The 23,607-nt window shown below is 40.4% G+C and overlaps 1 protein-coding gene across 2 annotated transcripts in view; it reads right to left on the reverse strand.

Moving 5' to 3' along the window:
* Window positions 1–21,554, reverse strand: part of rnf111 (ring finger protein 111) — a 31,177-nt gene extending 9,623 nt beyond the window's left edge. For both annotated transcript variants that reach the window (XM_088004305.1, XM_015009865.2), the window contains exons 1-7: window positions 21,051–21,554; window positions 15,606–16,554; window positions 10,117–10,249; window positions 4,251–4,405; window positions 2,209–2,406; window positions 949–1,313; window positions 92–338 (exon numbers count right to left, since the gene is read on the reverse strand). In XM_088004305.1, the coding sequence (XP_087860431.1) occupies window positions 92–338; window positions 949–1,313; window positions 2,209–2,406; window positions 4,251–4,405; window positions 10,117–10,249; window positions 15,606–16,482 (1,975 nt within the window). In that variant the 5' untranslated portion in view covers window positions 16,483–16,554; window positions 21,051–21,554. The remainder of the gene's footprint in view (window positions 1–91; window positions 339–948; window positions 1,314–2,208; window positions 2,407–4,250; window positions 4,406–10,116; window positions 10,250–15,605; window positions 16,555–21,050) is intronic.
* Between the last annotated feature and the right edge of the window lie 2,053 nt (window positions 21,555–23,607).

A 23,607-nucleotide genomic window follows, 5' to 3' on the forward strand; every position in this document is an offset into this window, starting at 1 on the left:
GCCAACCACTCTTCCTCGTCACACAGCTCTATTCTCTATGCTTAATTATTATGGGAATCAGCAACTCTTGCTGCCGGTTTCTCGTACTCACAAGGTTGGTGCATGTAATGTCTGCAGGGCTGAGGTTGTGTTTGTGGCTGAGCCACCATGGAGGAGCTGAATGAGTCCACCACAGCTGGCTGACTGGGCCCTGGGGTGGCATGTGAAACATAAGCAGGGGGCCGCGAGGAGGAGCCCGGGCAGCAGGGGTCAAAGGCTGACGTGCTGCCATGGAAACTAGCACCCCCGGCGCCACCGCCTCGAACGCTGCTGTTGCTCAGGTCCACTGGCAGGGTTTGCTGTGGGAGGGGAAGAGAAACACTGAGGATGCAAGACCTGAATGGCATCAGTGTCTATTTCAATCTGCTAAACAAGTTGTAGTTTTTTTCTTACTAATATAAAAGAAAATATATGTATCATTTCAGACATCCTGCAGATCTGATTTGTTGTTTACACATAGTAGAAGCATGAAGAAGCACTTTAAGTTTATACAGCCATAATAATAAAAACATATAACAAATAAAACACTTTGAACTGCCTTGTTGCTGACATGTGTGTACATGGTGGCAACACACTGCAAAACACACAAAATCTTCCCAAGTATATTTGGTCTAGTTCCTGGTGTAAATAAATCAAAACTACCCTAGAAGCAACTTTTCAGGAAGTAATCTGTTAGTGAAAAACAACATTTCCCCCAGTTAAAATGTTTCGTTCCGCTAGCAGATTATTTCACTTACAAATAATACATTTTCATCAATATAAAGGAATTATTTACTTAAAACAAGCTCCTATATTGTGCTGAAGAGTTACTTTTGACTTATTTCGAATGTACTAAGATATCTGCAGTGGAAACTTGACCAAAGATACAAGGGAAGATTTAGTGTTTCTGCAGCTTCAGCTCCTTTATACCTGGTCATGGTAGTGGGATGCATTGCTGCTGCTGCTGTTGCCAACTCCAGCACAGGGGGCAGGCAGAGCACTGGGGCGTTCCACAGGGCAACTCGGCTCCTGAAAGGGTAAAGTTCCCGGGGGCTGTGGTGCAGGGTGATGGATATGGTGGACAAAGTGGTGAGTGTTGCTGTGGCTGTGCTGAGAGCCGGCGGTCTGCTGAGAGGAGGGCGCTTGCAAGCAGCTAGAATGGGGGTGGCTGAGGGACATGTGACCAGGAGAGGGGCCGCTGCACGGAGAGTGCTGCTGGCAGCAGGATGGGAGTCTGGGCATGGCTGTGCCTGAGTTTTCTCCTCCTGTACCAGACAAGCCTGGTCTGTTGTCATCTGAACAGGAAAAAAAGAAATCACAAGATAGATTATTTCAACACATTAGATTAAAAACAAGGGTTTCATCGGGTTTCACCAACTCAAATTTTAGACTTCTTCCAGCCTTTTAAAGACCATTATGAATTAAATTTAAGATCTGTATCATATCAGAAATGAACAAAAGAAGCAGCCTTAACCCTTTTAGTGCTAAGCTTTCTTTTTTTTGCACAAATTTCATTGTGTGTGTCAGCAAGAGAAGTGATCCAATAGCAAAGACCAACGCCGTCCAGCCACCTGGCAATAAATTTACACTACTTAATCATTAGAGATACAAAAAAGCATGCTTGCTAGCTAGTTCGCTGACTCCAGCACAGGGGGCGGCTAGTACAGGAGGCGAGCTTGTTTTTTTTAGCTAGCTACCTAGCTAGCTTTTCTCTTCCTTTGGTTTTTAGCTACTTAGCTAGTTAGATTTAGCTAGCTACCAGCTAGTTTCTCCTCCTTCCATTTCTCCTACCTAGCTAAAAACTAGCTAGCTAGCTAGCTAGTTTCCTCCCTCCATTTTCACTCCATATATAGCTGCTAATATACCTTTTACTAGTTAGCGAGGGTATATTAGCAGCGAGTTACAACAGCATTCAGTCACAGAATGAATTGAAGAAACATCTCAAATGTGATTCAAACATCTGCCTGACAGATGAGTCCTACAAGTAAAAAAGACTGCATCTTTTAGGCCAACTTTCCTTTTTTTTTTTTATGAATTTAAGACATTTTAAAGCCTTAGTTTTAGATGCATTAATTTTTAAGGACTTTTTAAGGATATGTGGCCATTCTGTAAGCATAAACCAGACTCTGACAGAACATCACGACTGATCAGTCAACAGTAGTTGGTTTCACTGTCCTCATGTCACCCTACCTTCTGCGGCTGTGCGAGCAGAACCACTGGCTCTCTGTGTGTGCACACTTTCAGGCATTGAACCTGCGCAGCTGGTGGAAGGGCCCGGGGCGTCATTGAGCTCAGAGGTAGAGGCGTGATGGGAGGATGACGATGACGAGGATGACCTTACTGTCTGAGTGTGAATGCTGCCGGAGGTTGTTGGTACGACTGAGAGATCTGCAGAGGAAAAAAAATAAACAAAAATTCAGATAGTTAGAAAATGACAATAATTAATGCACAGTGATTTCAGGGTCTGATAAAAATAAAAATAAAAATAAAAAGTTTGTTTACAGCTAGTGTAGATTTTTTTCCCTAATTCAATCATTTTTATAAGAAGAAGAGAAATAAAGACAAGCAAGATGCATGAATGTCTCACAATTAGTACAATGCCTATGTATGTTTGCTTTTTCTTTAATTATGACAAAGGCTCGTCAAGCTTATGTTCAAGAAAATAAAAAAACAGAAATAAGTTTCTTTGTCTATTCCTTTATTCAAAGTGGAGCACTTTAAAACTTTAGCGCTGGCGTTCCACACAGGGCAGTGATGCAGGCCAAAGCGAAAGGCCTCCCAGTGTTTGCATTTCTCAGGGGAGGGAGGGAAAAATTCATTTGTGAATATGAAAAGCAGATAGGCTGCAAATACTGAGAGGATAATAAGGTTTGTTTCTACAACTGAGGAGCGTTTACAAAGAACCACACACAATACAGTCTGCTTTAGTTATATTGCTTTGCTGCCGAAGTGTTTTGATTGAATTCAGTCCCAGGCTGAGAATTGTGCTTTTAACGAACTGGTACAGCTATATTGGCTGCTGGCTTATACACAAGTTGGTGCTCGCTGATGCATAGTAATAATTTACTTCTTCAATTAATAAACACTTTATTCTGTCTTTTAATTCAAGTTTTTGTTATCACTTCTACTACATTAGTTCACATTTTCCTCAAAGCTATTTTAAATTGAGTGAATAAAATAAAAAGTATAACATCAGGAAAGCTTTGACTTCAAGGATAAAACCCGTAGGAGTAAGGATGCACAGATAGTTGGATGTTTTGAACAGTTTGCATCCAAATTAATTTTTATTGGAAACAAAAATGAGTCAAAGCATCAGACATTCTGCACTTTATGTACTTCTTTAAATGAGCATACTTTCTTGATCAATAGTTTTCTACAACCTTTTACGGTTCCTTGAACTTGTTAGGATAAGTTTTTCAAAAAGTATGTCCATTACATTTTTTGCACAAAATCATTCTCAAATAAGGAGAGTTTAGTCTGGTCAGTTCTGCCTATTTTGAGCTCTTTCCAGGATGAGTTGGTTTTTAGGACTTTTGTCACTTTAAATCAAAATAAGCTGTAAACTCAACGTTTACACTCGCACATAAAAATGTCTGCAGACAGAGGACTCTGGTCTCTTCCAGCAGCCTTTGTGCATCGCCTGCAGCAGTAAAATCAGCTGACCAACCAGGCTGGAGTTCCGCTTGGTTGCTAGGTGATGGACTGGGCTTTGCTAAGGTTGCTAGGTAACGGCACTGTGCCATTACCTAGCACTGTAACTTAATATCTGGGAAGTTTTTGAAATTACTCCTTTTCCAGACACAAAAAAAATTTAACTTATTGCCAGAAAACAGCTGGGTGGTTTTTGTTTTTAGGAGCTTGGATTGTTTTTAGAAGCAGTTGTGATCATATACGGAAATATGAAAAAGTGCAAAATGTGAATTTTGCATTACAGCTAAACTTTAAAAATGGTCGTACTGTTTTGCCTTTTTGCCCTTGCACAAATTCGGTGACTTTGGGGGGTACTTTTAGATTTTTTTTGGTATTAAAAAAAAAAAATATATATATATATATATATATATAAACTACTCATTGTTTTCATTCTTTTTCACAGTTAGGCAATACTACAACTTAAAAGCCAAATACAATACATTGAGGTTTGTGGTTTTCACATTAAATAATTTTTTTTTAAATCAAGAGGTGTTCACTGTATTCAGTTCAGACATTGAGACGTTGGAAGTTGGATGTCTTACCGTCCTCGTCGACGGTGAGATCCACCACCTCCCCGGGGTTCTGGCGCAGCGGCTGGATGACCGTTGAGAGCCGGTGACGTCCACGCGGCTCCTGGAGGCGGTTCTGGGCACAACTGCTGCCCCAAATCCTACTGAGACCCCCAACTGAGCGTGACCTGCATGCAAGCAGACAAAAAAAAAAAAGACAAACAAAACTAAGGTATAGACCTAGAAGTTATATATTTTCAAATCTCAGTGATGCTGAGATTTTCTGGAACAGAACATTCAAGTTCGGTGACAGCTGACTGACACAGCGATAAAATAGAAGAGCTGAAAACATGCAAACAAGTGAAGCAATTCAATAGTGGTTATTCTGGAAAGTGTAAAGACCAAGTGTACAAGGGAAATTAAATGTTGCTGTAACTCATTAATTCAGATTCCTCAAAGAGTTGTTGTAGATGGCAGGAAAAATCTTTTGTAGCAGTATGTATTACAGTGAATCTGAGGAAGCCTCTGACTGAATACGTTCTATTTTCCAAAGACAGGCTAATGAAGAGGATAGTCAGTCCATAGTTTTTTTGATTTTATGAAGAATCCTCCTTTGAATCATCATCTCCAAAGGTTAAATAACAAAAGCAAATAAATATTGATACTGATTGAAGACATTAATACAAATCAGTGCGTAGCTCAACCACAAGAACTCAGAATGCACAACTTGCATCAAATCCTCCCCTTTGCTCCCCAGACACCTAATTTTCCTGCATGCCCCTCAAATGTCAGCCTCCTCTTCCTCTCGCCGCGTTCTCCTCTTTCTTTTAATTTTCTCTCTCAAAGGCTCCTGCTGCTCTTCTCCGCGGCCTCTGAGACGGGGGTGAGAAACAAGGGAGCAGCCGCAGCTCCCTCCATGGTGCGGTAAGAGCCAGGTGAGCAGAGGGGGGAGGAATGACCCCGAGAGACAGGAGGCTGTGTGGGAGTGCCGTGCAGCACGCTGCCATGGAGAAGTTGAGGTAGGGGACTTCGGCGCTTTTGAAAAATATCCAGCAGCAAAGGAGAAAGAGTGGAGAGAAAACCTTAACAGAACGATTTAATCAAATGAGAAATCCGAATTAAAAATCATAATTTTTCTTGTTTGCTCAGTTTGCAGACAGGTGGGAAATTGAGCGGTTTGACTCTTAATTTTGATGTTTAATATTTCATTTTAGCAGTTTGCTGTAAAGATGTTAACAGCCTTGTAGCCTGCAAAGATGTTTCTTTAATATGCAAAATAAATTATTTCACTACCTCGTTAGTAGCGAAGCTAATAGAAATTCACGTAATTTTTGTTTCATTATCTTAGTTTATAAGCAGTGGATCAAACCAAGGTGAGGTTTTGCTTTAGTTGGTGCTGCTGGTCTGCTCAGCTCTGGTTTTTTGTTTAAAGGAACAGAGATCTGATCTGTGGTAAAATAACAACTTTACTTCTTCTTTTCACTGAGCGTCACCATTTTAAATTGATTCCCCAGCTTACAGAAATGGAAATTCAAATATGTTAAAATTAGACAGTTTTGGGTAACACTTTATTTGAAGGGGGGTGAATCAGACTGACATGACACTGTCATGAACATGAATAAGTCTTCATGAGTATTTATGACTGTTGTCATAAAGCGTCATTCGGTAAATTATGACACTTTTAATACAAAGTTGACATTATTCAAATTGTCTTTGTTATGACAACTTGACATTAACCAGGAAATCATTACTGTTTAAACTTTACCTTTAATAACATAAAGTTACCTAATTTCTAAAGGTAAAGTTTAAACAGTAATGATTTCTTGGTTAATGTCAAGTTGTCATAACAAAGACATTTTGAATAATGTCAACTTAAAAGTGTCATAATTTACCGAATGACGCTTTATGACAACAGTCATAAATATTCATGAAGGCTTATTCATGTTCATGACAGGTGTTATGTCATGTTTATGACAGTGTCATGACAGTCTTATTCAACCCCCTTCAAATAAAGTGTTACCCAGTTTTGTGTCCCAAGGTAAACTTTGACCGGTGAGCCGCAGGTCAGTGGCTCATTTACATTTTTTTTTACTCTGTTTATTAAATTAATCAAAACTAAAATAATTCCCACATTCTTCAACCTGCAAAGACAAAAAAAAAAAAAAAAAACACGATACATGTTTGTGTTTGGTAAAAATCAGATAAACGTTAGTGACAGATGATTTTTGAAGTTTTGCAACCTTTTTATTTTGTATTGTTTAGTCTTCTATGCTTATTACTTTCTTCTTTATTATGAGTTAAAACAAAGTTTACGCTGTTCGTTTGTTCATGTAAAGGAAAACTAGGGCTGATTAAAACTGGAGTCCACTGGTCAGACCTCAAGGAAATACAGAAATAAACCTGAATTTACTGCAAATATTGTCGCTTTTTATGCACAAAGCAAAATCGTCATCCCAATTTCAAGAAGATAGCAGCTGATTGTTAGCTTGTTTTCAGTTCAAATCCAAAATAAAATTACTTTTTAAAAACTTGAAATGACCAGGCTGCTAAATGTGAGAACTAAATATGAGACAAAATAGAAAACATTAATTTCAAACAGTTTGTTTGTTTTTTGTATTAGCTTACAGTAATGTAAATTTACTTTGTAATGATATAAATTACATAAATAGTATGGTTTTTCTCATAAATCTAAAAAGTTGGCTTTCTGCAGCCATGAGGCAGGAAATGCTTTTATTCGCGCCGTTTGCAATACGGGGAATTCCCACCTGCTCACATTATCCATTTCCTTTTACATACACAACCAAAGTGGTATGAAGAGGAAGCTCAAGTACCTTTTACTTATACTTACAACTTATAACCAGGGTGCAAATTCAGACACGATAAACAGACTCCCAACAAAACCCGGCAGTGAGGCTGGGATGTAGAGAGAGACTGAGGAGATGAGTGGGGAGTCTAATTGGACTTCCTCGTCTGCTTTGGATCGACCCCAACGGGCCAAGGCTCGACACTAGGGAAGGGCCGCTAATTAAGCAGACCTGGGATTATTTTGTAAATATCTGTTTACCACTGGGAACCTCTGGGGACGAGGGGTGCCAGCAGAGAGGAAAACACGGCGTTATAAATATGATCACTATGGGAATGGAGGGGGCTTGGCAGGGCCGAGGTGGTGCCAGGGCAGAGCGACACGAGGCACGGGCCCCGGGGACGGGAGGAGAGCGACGGGCTGATCGTACTGCGGCAATGTGGAGTAAGCTGCTGGGGCCGATGCTGATGACAGCTAAGGTTGGGAGTTTGGGAGTTCAACGGGGAGGGAGGGCAGGAATAGCAGCGTGAGGAGTGGTAAACAATTCATGGCACTCGGCTACACAGCAGACTTTCTTACCATGATTTAAGATTTCTTACACTTTCTGGAGACGGAGAAAATCTACCTAACGAAGCTCACGTTTTAACAAAGTCTTTCATGTACTGAGCAGAGACCGGTGAACATGTCTGCTGTTATTTATTAACAGTGGAAACTACAAGTAAAGTGCAGCCAAATTAACAGAAACTTCTTCTGTTGCACTAGTTTACATGTTTATAATTCAAATCATTACTCTTAGAAAGAACCCCTAGGAAGGACACATGTTAGTTATTAAAAAATAAATCTCATTCGCTTCTCGATGATGCCAAAAAGCTGCTTTTAAATGTCACACAACTCTAACAGTTTACCGTCTAATATATAGACATGAAATCCCAACACAGAATCAGACACTGTAGTACAAACTAACACAGACACAAGTGACAAAAACTGCAGATGAATGCATGTTAGCAAACAGGGCCGATGTCAGCATGAGCAGAGATTTCATTGCTCATTCGGTCGGCCTTTGATTCTCCACCCTCCTGCTCCACTGGTGCCCATCCCCCACTTCGACACATCGCTACGTTATCTAGTGAGAGAGGAGATCCGAAAAGTGACAGGAAAGAAGGCAAATCATGACCGTCCAGGCTCTGGGTAGCAACTTTAAGGAACCGAAACCATATATTCTTAGTGACTTGGTGCTAAAATGGAAACGGGGATGTGGTTACAGAAGTGAGGGGACAAAAAAACGTGTGACAGATGTGACCACAGAGGAAAATGTTTGTGCAGGATCACAGATTAAAAGGAGTAATGAAACAGAAATTTACACACGAACGGGGGAAAATATGACTCGTAACATGCTGGAGGGAAATGAAGAGAAGAACAATTTGACAGAATAATGACGCTCTATATGATGGGTAAAAGACAGGCTGCATAGTGGTGCATCGTTGCCTTATACAGCACGAAAGTCCTGGGTTCAGTGGGATGGATTTGTGGTGTGTTGCAACAGTTACATCAGCAGCTTTTCACTTTAGCATGTTGATGAAGTTAACAACCTGGATTCGTTCTCGATAAATTCATTTCTTTAATATTTTGTCCGCTGTTTCAACACAACTTATAAGCAGAACGGTAATTATTGACAATCTAGTTGTTCAAAAACAAAGCATCCTCATGGGACTTCCCTTCAACTTAGCCTCCTCATCTTGTTCAAATTAGCAATTCTGCAAACTAATAAACACAAACGCAACGCTGCAGAACTTCTTTCAAGTTCATAAAACTTCAGAATGGCATAAAAAACAAAATGCTGCATGCCAGAAAATAATCACACAGACTCGAACAAACACAGTAGAGACAAAAAAAACGTAGTGAGAGAGGATCCTGTCTTTTTGTCACCTGCGCACACCACAAACAGAAAATAATAGTCAGAGGCTCAGTGTGCAATCTTTTCCTTCCCAAAAGGACACAACTGAAGCTGGGAAAAGAGCAGGAGCCTCTAAATTATTCAATAAAAGAATGATGTATAAAGAGCGATGTTTGGATAGATCGTGGAAATAACTCAATAAGTTTAGACAACTCAAACCATTTCAGCCTGAACCAAACGAAAGCATTTCGTCAAGAAAAGAGTGTTTATTATGAGTAATTCAATAAAATGCCTCATATGATGTGCAGAGCAGACAGATAAGATGTTCTTTTATGAGCGCTGTTTATTGGAAATGTGGAAGTTTGGAAAATGAGCCTGGACACAAATCTATTCTCAGAGTTAAAACAATAGTTAAAACTGGTTCCTCACACCTATAAAGGAAGAAGTTATGAGCTCATTGTTCATTTATTGACGAACAATAACCTCATAAATAGACCTGACAGGGACTCGGGCTAAACGATTCTTACTGGAATTAGGAAGAGGGAAATATGTTCACTAAAGCTAAACAGCATCAGCAAAGCTGCAAGAGCTAAACTAGCTAAAGCAAATAAAACAATAAATCAGCGTGGCTTGATTGGTTAAACTGGATGGAGTTCAGATGCCTTGTTATGTTTAATTAAAAGGTAACATAATCAAATAAAGCTGGAGGAAGAGGGGCTGCATGGTTTGAAGCCAAGTACAACCACCAAGCTGTAATAGCCGCTCAGGTTTTCATTTCATAACATTGTGACAAAAATCATATTTGATCAAATTCAATTGCTTACTGATGCTTTAAGACTTCAGCAATTTTCATTATCATTTTGGGCAACAGCAAGATAAGAATGTCTTCAAAAGGCCAGTTGTGGCAGAATGTATCAATAAAAATATCTGTTAACATGTTGATGGGTGTCGACTCTGCATTCGATGAGAACTTATTAAAATTAGATAATATTGAACATTTTCTCACATTGATGTAATTGGGCAGATGAAGATAAAAACTGCTTTTGATAAAATCATTTTTTAAGCAGTCAAGCTCCGTTTAATGTCGGCTCTCTAGGACCACATAAAAAGCCACGGCGGGCCAGATTTGGCCCGTGGACCTCGAGTTTGACACGTGTGCTGTACGACGACCAAACAGAAACGTCACACCCTCCAGCACCTACCTAAATCCGTCTCCAACGGTGACGATCTCCACTTCGCTGTCGGTCGAGGTGACGTTGATCTCCTCGCTGGCGGGAACAGCGTTTGCCGGAGCTGGAGACGCCTCTATCACCACCACATCCTCATCCAGAGCGCCTGAACACACCAGCGGACATCAACACATCAGACAAACGACGCACGTGTCGCCATGTGGCCGTAACATCATCTTGATTTTGTAATTGTGATTGGTGAGCACTTGAAGGCCTAGAGAAATCGTTTCTTAAAAACCAGCAGAAGTGGGAGCAACGTTGAAACAGTGGGAGTAAACCCGAGGGGGAAGGGTTGTGATCTGGGGTAGAAATAGTTTCGCTACAGTTGAGGCACGTCATCAGGAAACATGAGACACCGTTTTCACATAAACCTACAGAGAATAACTGGAAACGTGACAGAGCTCTGGTTAGTGCTGGTTGACATAGACAAAAAAAAAACTAGCACTTATTTTCTTTATTGAATGAATTAGATGGTTATTAACCCTTTCATGAATTATGATCCTTTCTGTCAGGATACGTAGGAAAAAAAGTTCTGTAATTTTTTTTTTTTTGTAGGTGATCAATTGTTATTTTCTCCAAATTCTCCAAATATTTGACAAAATACATCAGCAGTATTGTTCTGTAGGGGTTACCTGATGTCTACAGTAGAAGGAGGGACCGGGTCGGTCGACATGCTTTTTTTGTCTGTCGGCCATATTGGATTTAACAAAAATAATTTCTTGCATTTGCAGCTGATGGCCAGTTGTTGATAGTGTATTTTATGAAGTATTAGTGTCCACTTCAGTGCTCTGTGTGCATTTATAACATAAAAATCCACAAGAAGCACAAGAACATGGCTTTTAGACAGCTGTCCACTGTAGTGACCACTATGCATGAAAGGGTTAAATATGCACCGATATGTAAAAATGTTCATATCCGATACCAATACTACTGTTATGGCCAATAACCAATATTTACCGATATTATATACATTTTCCTACACTTTCAACACCTTGTAAAAGCGACCACATTGACTACATTGCTTGTCTGGGGAGGGAGCAACCAGGCAGCTTCCCTCCGACTAGTTGGGCGAGGAACCCGTTATAACTGCTAGCCTGGCTGTGATTCCCCTCAAAACTAATCCAGCATTTGCCTGATCAGTTTTCTTGCCCCTAGCTTCACTTTTTAGTCTTTTTAAACAGAGCATTTGCACTCTGTATATTCAGCTTTCGTTTTGGTTACAGAGGAATATCTGGGTTGAAAGTGTGGTTCAGTATCTTGCCCCAGGAAACTTCAACATTTATTTTGGTCCACTTCAAAACCTGAGGCGAGGGCACATCAACGAAGGTCTTTGTTTCGTGCGATCTAACTCTTAAAAACAATGAAAAAGAAAAATAAATCTTGCGGTAATGTTTGCCTCCGAAATGTGTTTTAGTTTTACATAAATAAATAATAAAAAAAAAAACTTAAAAAGTTGAATAAGTACTTTTGTAGACCAGTTTCTATAAATAATAAGTGAGAAGGGTATAAACATGGAACACATTTTGTTAAACTTTTGCAGTCTTTGGAGTTCATAAATCAAATAACATATTTTCTTACTTTCAGAAAGCGTGACAGTGTGGTCGCACCAGTTACAGATCTGAGTTCTCACAGTTGCAGGCCTGTTTCTAATTATTGTCACGATATCTCAGCGTAAGTGAGAGCTACTGACTCATTCGCTGGGTGTGTGAGTCAAACTCCTGCAACAAGACTGAGCTTTTTGTGTAAATCTTAAGCACTTTGCCGCTGCCCACTTTATCACTGTCATCCCACATTCTGAAAGAGCTCACAGTGAGGCGTGTTTGTAAAAATCTGAGGAAACAGCATGCATTTAAAGGACTGCAAGTGCTGCTCTTACTCAATCTAAGACAAAGGAAGAAAAGTCAGAATAAAGGTCACAGAGGGGGAACGCTGTAAGTTAATGAGACGTGCGCTGAAGGACATTACTTTGCAATATAAAAATGAAGTAACTTCTACTTTGTGCTGTAAGGTCTGATTCGGTGCACATCTCCTTGACTTGCTCATGAAGTCAAGGATTTTAGCCCCAACGCTCTCATGAGAGCTGCTGCTAGGCACCCTCTGCAGGTCTGGCTGCCTGAAAGTGAACACCTCACTCTGGCTGAGCAAATAACACCGACATCGACTGTTCTTAACGGGGTTTCCCCCAGAAAACTCGCTAAGCCCAGAGTCAGGGGTGCTGGGGCAGTCCGCCAGCGGCCCGTCTTGTTTTTGATTTAAAAAGTTGGCAGAAAGTTTGAAAATATGACTAGTTATTAGAAGACATTATAAATACTACCTAAAAACAAAAGCAAACACGAAAAAGTATAATTTTTTTGCATTTCAGTTGTTTCATCCTAATTTTTGATTCTTTGTCTGTGACTTGTCAGCTTATTTGCTGAAGTTGTTAGTGTGTAGACCAGTAAAGACAGGCTGTGCTTAGGGAGTTTCATTGAATATATAAAAAAGATACCTATTATATTGTCATTGTGCTTCAAACCATTTTATTTTAATAAATAAACAAGCAATGCTTAGCCTGGTGGGGGTTCAAGTAAAGCCTGCTGGCCCACCAGGCTTATAAACCCTTGCTTAATAAATAAAAAGGTTACAAAAAACATTGAAAAGCAAGATGTTGTTCACTTTAGGGCCATTGCTTGGTTTGAAAATAACATAGTGAGAGTTATCTGAGGTGCTTAATCTCCACTGATTTCAATAACTTACATCAAACTTGCCTTACAGGTAAGCCTGAGCTATTCCCTGAATATCTGGCACACCCACTCCAGCGCTGGACATTCACAGGGAAGGTTTCATCACTCGCCTCCTTGCTGTAAACAAATGCTTCGCTTTTCCTCAGAGACCTTCTGTTTCTATGCGAAAGGCTGCTGCTCGGCAGCGTCTTCGCTCTGCTCCCACCTGCCTCCCGCCACGGAGGGAGAGCAGCTAACTTTCCATCCTCCCTCTGGGCCGCGGCAGCAGGAATATTACCGAGGCTAAATGGCTACACAGGAGATACAGTATGCCAAAGTAAAGGTGGGGCTTATTATCCTCTGTTGCTCAGAAAAACACCAGAGCGTTGTTGTTTGATCTGCATAAAGCTGTTACTGTAGCAGAGGGAAGCAGTTGCCATTAACATATGGCAACAGAAGCTGCAGCTTTTGTCAGACTTATGAAAATCTAAAAAAAACATTGAACATTACATTTTTGCTAAGTTACAATTTAATTAAAATCTCACATTTTTTCATACCAGCTCTGATAAAAAAATTTTTTCTTGCTTTCTTTTCTTAAAAAAACAAAAAAAAACATTTCAAAGGATAGTACATGTTTTCAAAAAATGTCTTTTATTTCAATAATCCCTTCTGTCAATTGTGCGAAGGCGTATTACGGCTAGGCTAAAAGAACATTTATTGAACTACAAGAACATTGTCGTGATATTAGCAGGATAAAAACGCAATTTTACCAGAAAAACCTCTGAAAACGATCAGAACAAATGTTTTTTCATTGAGAAAAAACCTTCTAGAGTTATCAAGATCTCTAGATCTTGATTATCAAGAGCAACTCAGTCTGTGTGGTTTTCTTCGAAATACGCTCAGTGAATTGCACAATCGCTTCAGAGTCCTGCTACTGATCATAATTTCATAGTGATGATGTGTTAAGATCAAGTATTTTCTTCATACCAACATATAACTTAAGTCTACAAAAACATTCCTCACTTTAAATTTTTGTTATTTTTCGTGTTTGAGTTCTCATAAAATTACTCCTTTACTTTCCTTACATTACATCTTCATTCTGGTAACACTGACGCTGTATATCTTTACAATGGCATTATTTTGACCTTATCCTCGTAATTAAAATCTTAAAATGGCCTTTTTACCAGTTGACCTGAATTCAAAGTTCCAATAAACAGAAAACTGTAACATGCGCCTTTCAAAACAAGATGGCTGCTCTGGTGTGTTGACGTCACCCCCAACTATGGAAACCCAAGGAGTGCATTGGTGCAAAAAAAATAAATAATAATAATAATCTTCAAAAATTTTATCCATCGATTAAAATTAATTTATCCCACCAAACTAGGATAGAATCAAATCTGCCTTTTTAAAACCAGGTTTTGATAGTATCCGTTAATAATTAGAGTCCCATATCAGATGCATCTGTTTGGACTGGATGATGTAAGAAGAGTTTCCACTAATCGCTCGGAGCCGCTGCAGCCGTGGCCACAGGCACAATAAAACACTAAAAGCAGAAAACAGCTCAGCTAAGTCGCTCAATTTCTTCCAGCACAATCAATTATTCTACAATTACTACATTTGTGAAACAGCTGAAAACCCTGCTTCCACGGTGCGGACACAAAGACCCTCAGTATGAGCCGAGCGAAAACAGCAGCACGTTGATCGCTGTAAGCTGCACGACCTTGTCTCAGCCCGTTTTCTCTTCCGCCTTTCACTGCATAGTTTTTACAGTATTGCGTTATTTGCGCTTTAAATAAAAGCTGAAAACCGACGCGAGAATCTGAGGTCACAATTTCTGACAGACTTAGAAAATAAAAGCTGTAACTAATGTGACAGACGCACTTTTTGAAGACACTTGAACAAATAAAAGCACCATCATGTTGCGTTATATCAAATTTTTTTATGATTTTAAGGCACTTGTATAGCAGATAAATCAGGCGCCAATCTATAATATTCTGCTTTAAAAACTTATATCAAATCAGTCATTTGTCATGCAGAATATATTTTAACTACTTCAGTTCATTACATATAATATCTTCCAATGGGTGCGTATTAACCTTTGTAGCCAGATGTGTTATTTTCTATTGATAAATTATCTCATTATGCGGCCTTTCATGTTGTCCAGCAGTGCTTTTAAGCAAACATAAATCTACTTTAGCTGTAAAGCATGGAGTGTTTGACATATCTGTACTTGTGTTTTCACACCTGACAGACCAGTGGACTCGGTTAGATTGGAGATAAAAATTGCAACATTTGTCACATTTTTAGCTAGTGTGGTTCGCTTTCACACTCCAAACCCTTTGAAAAGCCTGTTAGCCCCCCTCTTCACCTGTGGTGGCGCTGCACCAAGAACCACCAAAGGAAGCGAGATGAAAATCTCGGAAGACCTGCCTCGTCACAAAATGTAAACAAAAATGGAGTAGAGTAAGATTTTAGGGATTGTAGGATTTCTCTTGACTTTGGTTAAAGACCACAAGTCATTTCTCCTGCTAGCAGTAGACTCTTGCATTTGTTTTGGCTGTATTTACCCAGAATGCCCTACGCTATAGTTTGTTTTCTGCTTTTTTAGTGGTCTCTGGTCTGATGCATCCACATATGCATTTGAGCCGCGCCAGAGTCCAATTCTGCCTTCACACCTCCCAAAACGAACCAGACTTTCTGGAAAAATGTACCAAACGCACCAAACAGGGCTGCTGGTGTGAGTGGAAGGTTTGTCCTTACCTGTGGCTACAGTAGCACTGTTCGGCTGGCTGCTGGTGCTGCTGACGTCCACATACAGCTCGTCTTCTGCTTCGGTCGATGACGCCGAGGACGAGTCACTGCTGAGCTCTTTGCTGGAGCTACTGGTGCTATGGAGCAGAGCGTATTTCCTCCGTGCGATCACCTCCCGTTTCTTCCTCTGCAGCAGCAGCCGCTCCTTCTGCTTCTGAGTCCGCTGGCCTCCGCCGGGAGCCGTCTTCACAAAGCGCTTCCGATGCGGCGGCCGCCGGCTGCTCAGGCACGGCCGCTTCAGCAGCACCGGCTCGGGCTCGGGTCGGACCCACTTGTGAGAGCGACTACCCCGAGTTCGGCCCAGACCGGGGCGCAGGCCGACCGCGGCGCCTCCGCCAGGTGGTAGGGCAGGGGCCTTGTGTTGGCCCCCTGTCGCTCCGGCTTCCCCCTCGTCATCTGAACTAAGGGTGTCTGAGTCTCCAAACCGGAGGCTGGACGACGGGGAAGAGGCACAGTCACTGAAGGACGACTCGTTGTTCTGCTCGTCCTCACTGGGATGCGGTAAAAGTTCTACTCTGGCCCGCTGAGGAGCCAGCGAGTTCTCACTGACGTGGTCCTCCTTCAGCGAACAGTCCGACGGCCCCGCCTGCTGCCCTTTTCTTTTTCTCCGCCCTGCCAGGCTCCTCTCCGAGTCTCTGTGCGTCCCCGTGTCCCTCAGGGGCCGGTGCCTGGATTCACAAAGGGCCTCGAAGTCGCTGGCCGCCTTTCCGAGAACCTCCATGTTGTTGGGGAAGTTCTTAGCGCCGTCCATGGACTCTGGGTTCACCAGTGGCTCCTTCAGATGCTCCTGTCTGCTAGAGGCCTCAGATGGCACTTCACTCTTCATGGTGGCAGCAGTGCTGTCTCCAGACACACTCACATTAAATCCAAGGCTTTTGTCCGCAGCATTTCACAAAACCTACAACAGAGACATAAGTTTAAAAAATGCAACAAAAAAACCCATTCCCTGTTAAAGATCCTTCATGGGATTGGTGTTGCAAATTAGCTAAACATTGTGATGCAGGAATTAGATTCTCTTGATCTAATATTTTTGTCAATCACATAAATACCTTCAAGTAATTTAGATCAAAAATACTTTATTGATCCCAAAGAGAAATTGAATATTGCTGTAACTCAAGATTCTTCAAAGAGTTATGATAGATGGTGATGGTTGTGGTCAGGAAGGATCTCATGTAGCAGTCCGTATAGCAGCAAATTTGAAGAAGCCTCTGACTGAAGACGCTCTGTTCATTAATGACTCGTGAAGAGACAGGTCAGGATTGTTAGGATGGAAACGACAAGGTAAATATCAATAAAAAGTCAACTTATTTCAGTAGTTTGGTTACAAAAGTGAAACTCACGTTATATAAAATCACTACAGTCGCAGGGATTTACGTCAGGGATTTATTTTAATGATTATGTCTCACAGATAACAAAAGCTTTACTGTATCAGAAAAAAAACATTTTTTCAACGTAAACTGAAAAAAAAGTCACTTGCATTGACATGTTTAAAACAATAATTTAAAAAAAATCAAGAATTTCTTACATTTTTATGAATGAATCAAATGCGACCGCCCAAAAACCCAACCAGTCATAACAGTACATTGCACTGTCAAATATAAAACGATATGTTCATTTAAAAAGCGCTTCTGTCTGAGTCCAAACTAAAACAGTGTGACTCAATGCTGCTGATTAAAGAGAGAAAACAAATACCGTAGGCTCAGTCAGAGGTAAAGGATGAGTCAGTGCTGATCTGACTGCTCCATTGTTGATTTTAGGTAATTTGGGAATCACTGACAAAAGTAATTCTCACGTGTTCATGTTAATGTGATGAGTCTGGGTTGTTCTTGGCTGAATTAACTTTATGTCCTGACATGTAAATCTATTAAGAAAGAAAACAAAAGCGGGAGGTCAGAGGAAACCTTCAAACTATCCCTGCTGTTAAAGGAATGCACTGACTGCTCAACATGTGAACAGATTATTCCCGTCTTGACAAGCTTAACTGACTAAATAACATGTTTGGTTTTCTCTTGTCTTGTAATACAGAAAGAAAAAATACATTCTGTTTAGAAATGTTCACGACATGTACTTAAAGTCTTTGACTTGACCGATTTTGTCCAGAAGGTTTCATTTTTTCCACATTTTGTCACGTTACAGCCTCTTTCCAAATTGCATTCATCTCTTTCCCCGAAATCCACACACAAACACCCCCTTATGACAATGTGAAAAACATTTTAAACATATCTGCAAATGAATTAAAACAGAAACCTAGAAATAACATTTAAGTAGGTATTTACAGCCTTTGCAATGAATCTCAAAACTGAGATGTTTCTACAGCTTAACTGGAGTCCACCTGTGGTGAATTCAGTTGGTTGGACTTGATTCTTGATGTCTACATGAGGTCCAATAGATGACAGGTTAGAGGTCAAACACCAAGTATGAACTCAAAGGAATTGTCTGAGGCAGGGCTGAGGTACAGAAAAATAATTCTGCTGCTCTGAAGGGCCATCACTCATAAAAGAAGACGTTTGGAACCAGCAGGACTTTGACCGGCCATCTGAACTGAGAGATCAGGGGAGAAGGGCCTTCGTTATGAAGTTGGCCAATGACCCGATGGTCCGAGCCCCAGAGGAAAGGAGGGGAGAGCCTTCTAGAAGATCAATCATCTCTGCAGCAATCCGCTAATCAGGCCTGCAGGATAAAGATGAAAGCCACTTCTTGGGAAAAGGCACACAGCAGCCAGTCTGGAGTTTCAAAAGGCCCCTGAAGGATTCTCTGACCATGAGAAACACAATTATCTGATTAATGAGACAAAGATTGAAAACTTTGGTGCGAATGGCAAGACTCATCGTCATCCTAACAGTGAAACACGGTGGTGGCATCATGGAGCAATGAGGATGTTTTATAGCAGCAGGAACTGGCAGACTAAGACAGAGGGGAGATGAATACACTGTGGATGAAAACCCACTTCAGAGCGCTAATGACCTCCGACTGGTGAGACTGTTCATTTGCCAACAGGACAACGACCTAAAACACATGGCAAAGACCTCGAAGGAGCAGCTTCAGAACCTGTGAATGTCCTGAAATGGCCAAGCCAGAGTCCAGACTTGAATTCAACTGGACATCTCTGGTGTGGTCTGAAAATGGCTGCACAAATAAACCCCAGTCCACAAAGAATCAAAGAAGCACGGGAGGAACTGCTTAAAGCTGGGTGAGCTAAGCTGGTGGCATCCTATTCAAAAAGGCTGTACTTGATCAACAAAGTTTTAAGCAAGAGCATTGAATACTTATCTCAAAGTGATGTCTTTGTCTTCTATTTTTAATAGACTTGCAAAAGTCTAAGAAAAAAGTTTCCCTAGTGTCGTGATGGGGAATCTGTGCATACAATCTTCAGGAAAGAGATCCATTTAATACAATCTGGAATAAGGCTGTAACATAACAAAATGTGGAAAAAGTGAAGCGCTGTGAATACTTTCCGGATGGTACCGGATGGCTCTTAGAGGGAAATCAGGATCTCCCTAAACCGTCATTTTCAAGTTAAGACCTTACCTTTAAAAAAAAAAAAAAAAAAAGAAAAAAAAAGGAGGTTAAAAATCAGTAAAATATGCGATAATCTGCTCCGATCTCATTCCATGAGCACAAAGAGGCAGTCAGGACGAACCTGGATTAATTTTCTTCCAAACTGGCAAGAAGTTGCAAAAGTGACTTTGTCAACACTTGACAATTCAATAAGGGTTTTTTTTTTAAAGAAACTGGTGTAATCACTCCACACGATCTGAAATAAAATCTCACATACGCCAATATTACACGACAAATCGTGGGTGCTTCTTTTTAAACAATTATGCTGCAAGGCATGTGAAACTGTGGTTAAGCAGTTTAGGGCCTGTATAGACTTCTACAGTAAAAGAGGTGAAACTGATAAAAAAAAAAACTGTTTGATAAAACAACTAAATATTCCATAAAAGGGCATTTCATGCATCTCCCTGCTGTTATCTGGCTGAGGATGTTCCATACGCTGAATGAACGCACTGTGGTTTTCAGCAAACAGTCACATAACTTCATTGTGACGTGCCTCTAAACTTGTAGCGGTGCGCTACGCCTGTGGTAACAGACCACACGGCTTTACACAATGTAATCTGAATACAAGGCGACGCTGCTACCATGTCAAAACGCGATTTAGGTACATCGTGTACCAACGACTATGTAGCCACCTGGAAGTTCAAGTGATGTAACGCATAAGGAAACAAAACCCGTGCTTTCCGAGTCCCCGGCACACCGTTGTGTTGTGGACAAATTCAAAGCAATGGGGGGGGGATATTAGCTGCAATGAGTGTCTCGACATATGACAGGAATTTCATTTGCATCAGACGCATTACAAAGCCTTCTTGTTGAGTATGTTAGTAATAAACTGTAGCATGAATGACCTCACACTTGTTTTTCCTTCAGGAGTACAACTGGATACAGTCAGTCTAATCTAGACTCACCGTCTCTTTGCAGCAGAGAAACACAAAATGTCAAATCACATTTGGTGCAGGCCATCTGACTAAGTATGTACATTTGTGCATGATGTTGAAGTATTTTGCAGTGTGAGTGTGATTTGCAGTCATGGGGAGGGGGAAATGCACACAAGGCAATGTCACTGCTTTCCTCTTTTGCAGCTAATTTCATAGCAGCATGCCGGCTGTCACTTGACCTGAAGATGTGACTCCTGAGACATAGGGATGCAGGGTTTATGTTGGTCTGGGCAACAATTTAGTCCAAATAAAGTAGTCAAAAGCGCATCCGGATATGTTTCTTTCCTCTATTATGGGGTGTCCAGGGTCAACAAGGGGTCCTCAGATGCCACTGCGCAACGACCCGGCCCCAAAGAGGAAATAAAGATCCCAAAGCATTCAGGCAGAGGGTTGACACAGATTTCTAATAACCAGTAAACTATAACCAGGAGATTGGTGTGTCATTACAAAATAAAAACAGTACAGGCTGCCTGTAAAAAAAAAACAAAAAAAACAAAAAAACAAAAGCATGTACTTACAGGAATTGTAACAGTAATCCAGTTCAATTATTCAACTGAGCCTGTTTGCTGAGACCTACTAGATCTGCTGTCCTCTGTTCTTTCTGTCTGAGATTAGACCAGCAGAAACACAGCGAGGGGAAATAAACTGAGTTACAAACTGAGGCTAGTTTCTACAACGCTTTTTAATGAGAATAAAATAAACCTATCTACAGCCCGCTTGTGTGTGTCCCATTAAGGCTGCTAAAGTGACAGAAGCCAGGGCCGAGTTAACACTTAAACCTTACAATCTGAACATTATCAATGACAAAACAGGTCTATAAAGATCAGAAATCAAAGTAGACAGCTAGCTATGTAGCTTGGCAAAAATGCTCCAGACAGAAGACAACAAAGACAACACGTACCTGGGTCTAAGTCCTGATTTTAAAATGTGTCACTGTCCTTTTCGTGACATGAGAGGTTAAATCGTGAAGAAAATAGGAGTCGAGCGTTTCAAATGGACACTTATCTGGATGATAACCCGAGCTGCAACCGGACAGGCCTACGATGAGATCGCGACCGGAGGGAGGTTGTAGCAGGGATTGTGAAACTGACAACAGTCCCGAGCAGAGCCGAGAGACAAAATCGACGGCAGCGGGCCCTCCGTAGCGGCGAGCTAAGCTAAGGCTAGCTCCACTTTACTTCTTAAATACTCGAATATATTCAGCCATTTTGGTTCGTCGCGGCATCCAACCGACCTTCAGAAGGTTGGAGAGGAGCTATATATTTTGATCCCGTTTAACAAGATAGAAAAGTCTCACTATTTGCCCTGTACGAAGTTCCCATTCCTGCCTTCCGAGGCATCCACTGTTGTTTACCCAGCAGGTCGTTTGTTGGCTGGCTACGGCTACAACACGGTGATTCTCCGGAATGACACAAGGAGGCGCCAGATTCAGCATCCACTTTGCGAACAAGCTCCATTTCAGAAATAATTTCTTGATAAAACGGCACTTTTTGTGCCATTTGTAGCTAAGAGAAAGCACATGAAAACCTAAGAAAGGACAGTCATTTGCGTATTACTGCTGTTTAATGCAGAATCCTGAATACTAAGCTCTTACTCTGTTATGGGCTCGTCCATCTCCAATCCAAATACTTGTGCGCCCTCTAGTGTACAAAGATGGGACTCGAAAAGAGGAAATTTGCACAAATCATTTTCATAGAAATTAACAGTTTAAATTTTTATTATTCTGAAATGAGCTATGTAAACTGAAGAATGGCCTGCAAAAAGAACCACATAAGTAATTTTAAATTATTATTTGAGATAGTAGTTATTACTAATATCTCATTGTTAATATATATAACAAAAGAAAATACCACAGAGGATAATGGTTCTTTACAAAACTCCAGTAACATTTAAAATGTGATCTAAAAAAGGCAAATTCACAGCTTTCCACTGTAACAGTTGCTGATATCCAAGCCAAATGCCTTGAGAGAATCTTTTAGGATTCACAGTACCTAAATCAGGACTGATTTTTGTCCATCAATAGAGAAACTATCAAAATGAAAAGGAAAATCAAACAAACTAAGCTCCACTCATTTGAAAACACAAAACTTTTGCAATAAAAGGAAAGATATACCCTGAACTCTGAGAGTAAATTACATGTTGTACATTACCTCCCAGAGTACACAGATTTATGTTGCATAATGAGTACAGGAGCACAGCAAAATGTGTATGTCTTTGCCCACTAAATGTGCTTCTACAAATAAAATAAAACAACAGAATTAATAGGATCTGTTATAGCTTGTTTATTAGGGTTGGAGCAGTGCTCCTCATAACAGACCTCTGTGCATTTTGGATGCATCCGCTTATATGAGCTTCACTAAAGGAGCTCTCCAGGGCTGTTACAATGTCATGCATGGGGGAGAAACACTGTCCAGCAGACATATCAGTCTGGCTGCAGTTCTCCTGTTTCCCACCACTGGCACTGGGTCAAGGGGACAGAGCTGGCCTTCCTGATCAGCTTATCTTGTTGTTTCCTCTGAGCTGTTGATAATCTCCTGCTTCAGCAAAGCACAACAGAGAATATAACTGAGGCCAACACCAAATCCATTAAGATCTATATTTTCTCAAGAGTTGTTTTTCAGTTAAGTAAATGTAATGTGCATTAACATCCACAGTAAGAATATAAAGGTTGATTAATGTCATTTTCAGGGTCCAGTCTTTTGGTTCACATCAGAGCAAACAATGGTTATATTAGTTTATTATTATTATATTTTATTAAAATACATTTGAATGAACTTAATGCAATAAGTTTCCTTGAAATCTGCTACTGTTAGGTAAAATCATAATTAAAAAAAAAATAAATAAAACCTCATTTGTACTTCACCATATCCAGCCGTCCTTTTGAATTACTGGAGTTATGAGTTATTTTTTGTAAAGTCATCTTTACAAATTATAATCATGAAATGGCTGTTTAAAATAAAAGATATCCAGAAATAAATATATGACTGGTACATGTAATGTGAGGGCTAATTATAATCCTTGCACAATGATGTAAATACACCATGTTCACCACAAAGAGCATTTATTTACTGTTCACATCTTATCTGGAGCCTGTTTATGTGGAGTTTAATACACATAAATCCCAGTGTGATTTAATCTACTTTTTAAGGTCTCACTTTATATTTCCAGCACTTTTAGCACTAGAGTCGCACAAAAACGTCATGGGTTTGCTGAGCAGCTTTATAATGTATGGATATATTTCCTCTCAGTGTTTGGGATCTAATGATCATTTAACTGTGTGTTCTTATGCTTTTGTGTTTTTAAAGTCCTGAATAACTGCTTATTTGTATGTTAAACTGCCAAACAATACAGTAAAACAGTGTTACTTTGATCTTATGAAGGATTATTTTTGCAACAGTGTGTTCAGTCTTTGTAACATTCCAGAAAAGTAATTTTTCTCGAATATATTACAGTAGCTC

This window comes from Poecilia mexicana, unplaced genomic scaffold (genome assembly GCF_051168715.1).
Source record: "Poecilia mexicana isolate PSO_F unplaced genomic scaffold, ASM5116871v1 scaffold_3, whole genome shotgun sequence".
Taxonomy (NCBI): Eukaryota; Metazoa; Chordata; class Actinopteri; order Cyprinodontiformes; family Poeciliidae; genus Poecilia; species Poecilia mexicana.